At 40.3% G+C, this 2227-nt stretch overlaps 1 protein-coding gene across 1 annotated transcript; it reads right to left on the bottom strand.

The window, feature by feature from the left end:
- Positions 1-723: 723 nt before the first annotated feature.
- On the bottom strand, positions 724-972 carry CTXN2 (cortexin 2). The gene has a single exon (XM_009876020.1). It carries the CDS (start codon positions 970-972, stop codon positions 724-726), a length of 249 nt encoding a protein of 82 aa, XP_009874322.1.
- Between the last annotated feature and the right edge of the window lie 1255 nt (positions 973-2227).

The following is a 2227-nucleotide window of genomic DNA, read 5'->3' as shown; positions in this document are numbered from 1 at the left end:
ATGTTCTTATGTGAACTATGCACTCTTTGCAGAGGACCACATCAGGTTTCACACAGGAGAAGCAATGTACACTTTCCTTATAAACAGTCAGCAGTACAGCACCTGCTCTTCAGAGGTGAGTTAGCAACTGATGTGCTCTTTAGCTTTGCCGTTAGTTTCTTGTTATTGGCAGTGCATGGACCAACCCTTGTTCCTCTCATCTCTGCAACATGCACACACACCACTTGCAGACGTCTCCTCTGAGCCACAACCATTTGTTGTCGTCCACTTTTGTATTGTCAGTACATGACAGTCTCTGAGCTTCAGAAAATTGTGACAGATGAGGAGAGGAAGGAGTTACCACTTAAGCATTCACCGTTCATGAGCTTGTCTTTTGTCCTTCACCTTTCTTTCCAGCCTATCGTGAGACATGGTAGAAGTGAGATCCTCCTCTGAAGAGGCAGATATCATCTGATTCCTAAAATAATTTTTGGCCATGATAGCTTTCTAGTGAATTGTTTATTGTAGTATTTCTTCGCTGTTAATGATTTCTTATATACTGTTCCACTTCTCCGGAAATAAAAGTGACATGAAGTGCCTTTTGAGTTTGCAACAGATATTTATTTAACAAAATGGATGACACCAACATATCTCCAAAATGCAGGTATATGTAACAAATGTTATAGCAGTTGGTTTCCAAAATGAAATCAACATTGAATTTAAGGCAGAATATTCTGTGAATTTTCATGCAAGAGCATATTCAAATGTTCCTTTATCCAGCCCCTCAACTTCATCTTCCCACGTAGAAGAAGGCATACTACTGTAGGGGTCTAGCAAGATTTTGAAGCATCTGATAATTAGAAGTCCCAAGAAAACACACAAAATCCCCACAAAGGCAAAGCCAGTTTTTTGCTCTAGAGTCAGAGGGAAGGCAGACATTTCGTTGACACTCATGCTGGCTGAAGTGTTGCTGCAGTAATTACTGCTCATCATTGGGCATCACATCCTGGAGACTCTGTGGGATTTTCACCTCTATTGCTTCCTTGCCTGCATTGGAAAATAGAATCAGCTTGGTTAGGTCTAAGTGGGGTGTATATATCTGAGCTGTAGCATATGAACATTTGGAAATTAAAAGCGGCTTGGATTTTAGTAGTGTTCTGTTGCTTTTCATATTTAAATTGATGTTACAAAATTGCAGTTTTCAGCCTCTGCACACCATCCACTTACTGGCCTCTGTTAGGAGGCAGCAAAACTCACCATTGCCTGATTTTCTGTCTCCTCAAAACAGCAACTTCAGCGCATGGCTGTTACAAACAGCATTCTGTCAGAGTGGGCACAAGTTTACAGATTCTAATTCGCTGATACTCATCAAGGTTTCCACCTGGAGAAGCCAGTATGTTTTTCTGAAATGCCTTACGTCTCAGTCCTTAAACTAGTTAAACTCACATTGACCTCAAAAGGAATTTCAGCTAAATAATGTAGATTTTGCTCATGTAATCTAGCTTATATAGTTCTAAATAAACAGATCCAACTTGTAAAATAAAATTTGAAGTCTTGGCCCCCGTTTTTTTTTCAGAAAATGATGTTGCCTTTTGAGCTTCTAAGAAAGTGAGCATAGTGGTAAAATTGCTCCTTCACCTTCCTGTGTACATGCCCACAGTTGTGCATGAGAAAAGATTGGTGGGAGAAGAGATAACAGAAATGAATTCCCTTACTCTAAGTCTTGCACTCATTTGTTTCTTCTCTTTGATCTTCGTCATTAAATACGTACATATCTTGCCATTTTTCCAGGCATAGTAAACACAGGGTCTGAACATGCTCCTCATGGAACTCATGGACTGACCCAGATGTGTGTCCTACAGAGGCAGGATGCTCGAGCATCTCTGCTCTGCCATTGCTGCCAGGAAGGTTCTGTGTGTTTTCAGCCAGGAGAGGCTTTTATTTTTGTCTTTTTAAGAAGATCTTACTTAAAAATTTTACTTAGGGTGGGGATCATTTTCCTCTATTGTACATTTTCTGTCTGATATTGAAATCGCGTCTTTCTTTTGTCTCTACAGACAGCAGGAGAATTGGAAGGACTTGGGGCATCAGAAATGCCAAAGGACAAAGGCATTTTTATTCTAAGGTTGGAGCTTGAGGTTTTTTGGCTCTTGTTAACACCTATTTAGCTAACATGCCTTAGGGGAAAGCTCTTTTTGTTAACAATTCAACCGTCTTTCCCCCCGGGGAATTCCCAGTATCCATTTAT

Source organism: Apaloderma vittatum, unplaced genomic scaffold (assembly GCF_000703405.1).
Source record: "Apaloderma vittatum isolate BGI_N311 unplaced genomic scaffold, ASM70340v1 scaffold18819, whole genome shotgun sequence".
Lineage (NCBI taxonomy): Eukaryota > Metazoa > Chordata > Aves > Trogoniformes > Trogonidae > Apaloderma > Apaloderma vittatum.
The sequence above is the reverse complement of the archived record's forward strand: the minus strand, read 5'-3'. Positions and strand labels throughout refer to the sequence as shown.

Bases quoted from the DNA above. Each gene is read 5' to 3' on its own strand.
- CTXN2 (XM_009876020.1), bottom strand. From the start codon at position 972: ATGATGAGCAGTAATTACTGCAGCAACACTTCAGCCAGCATGAGTGTC.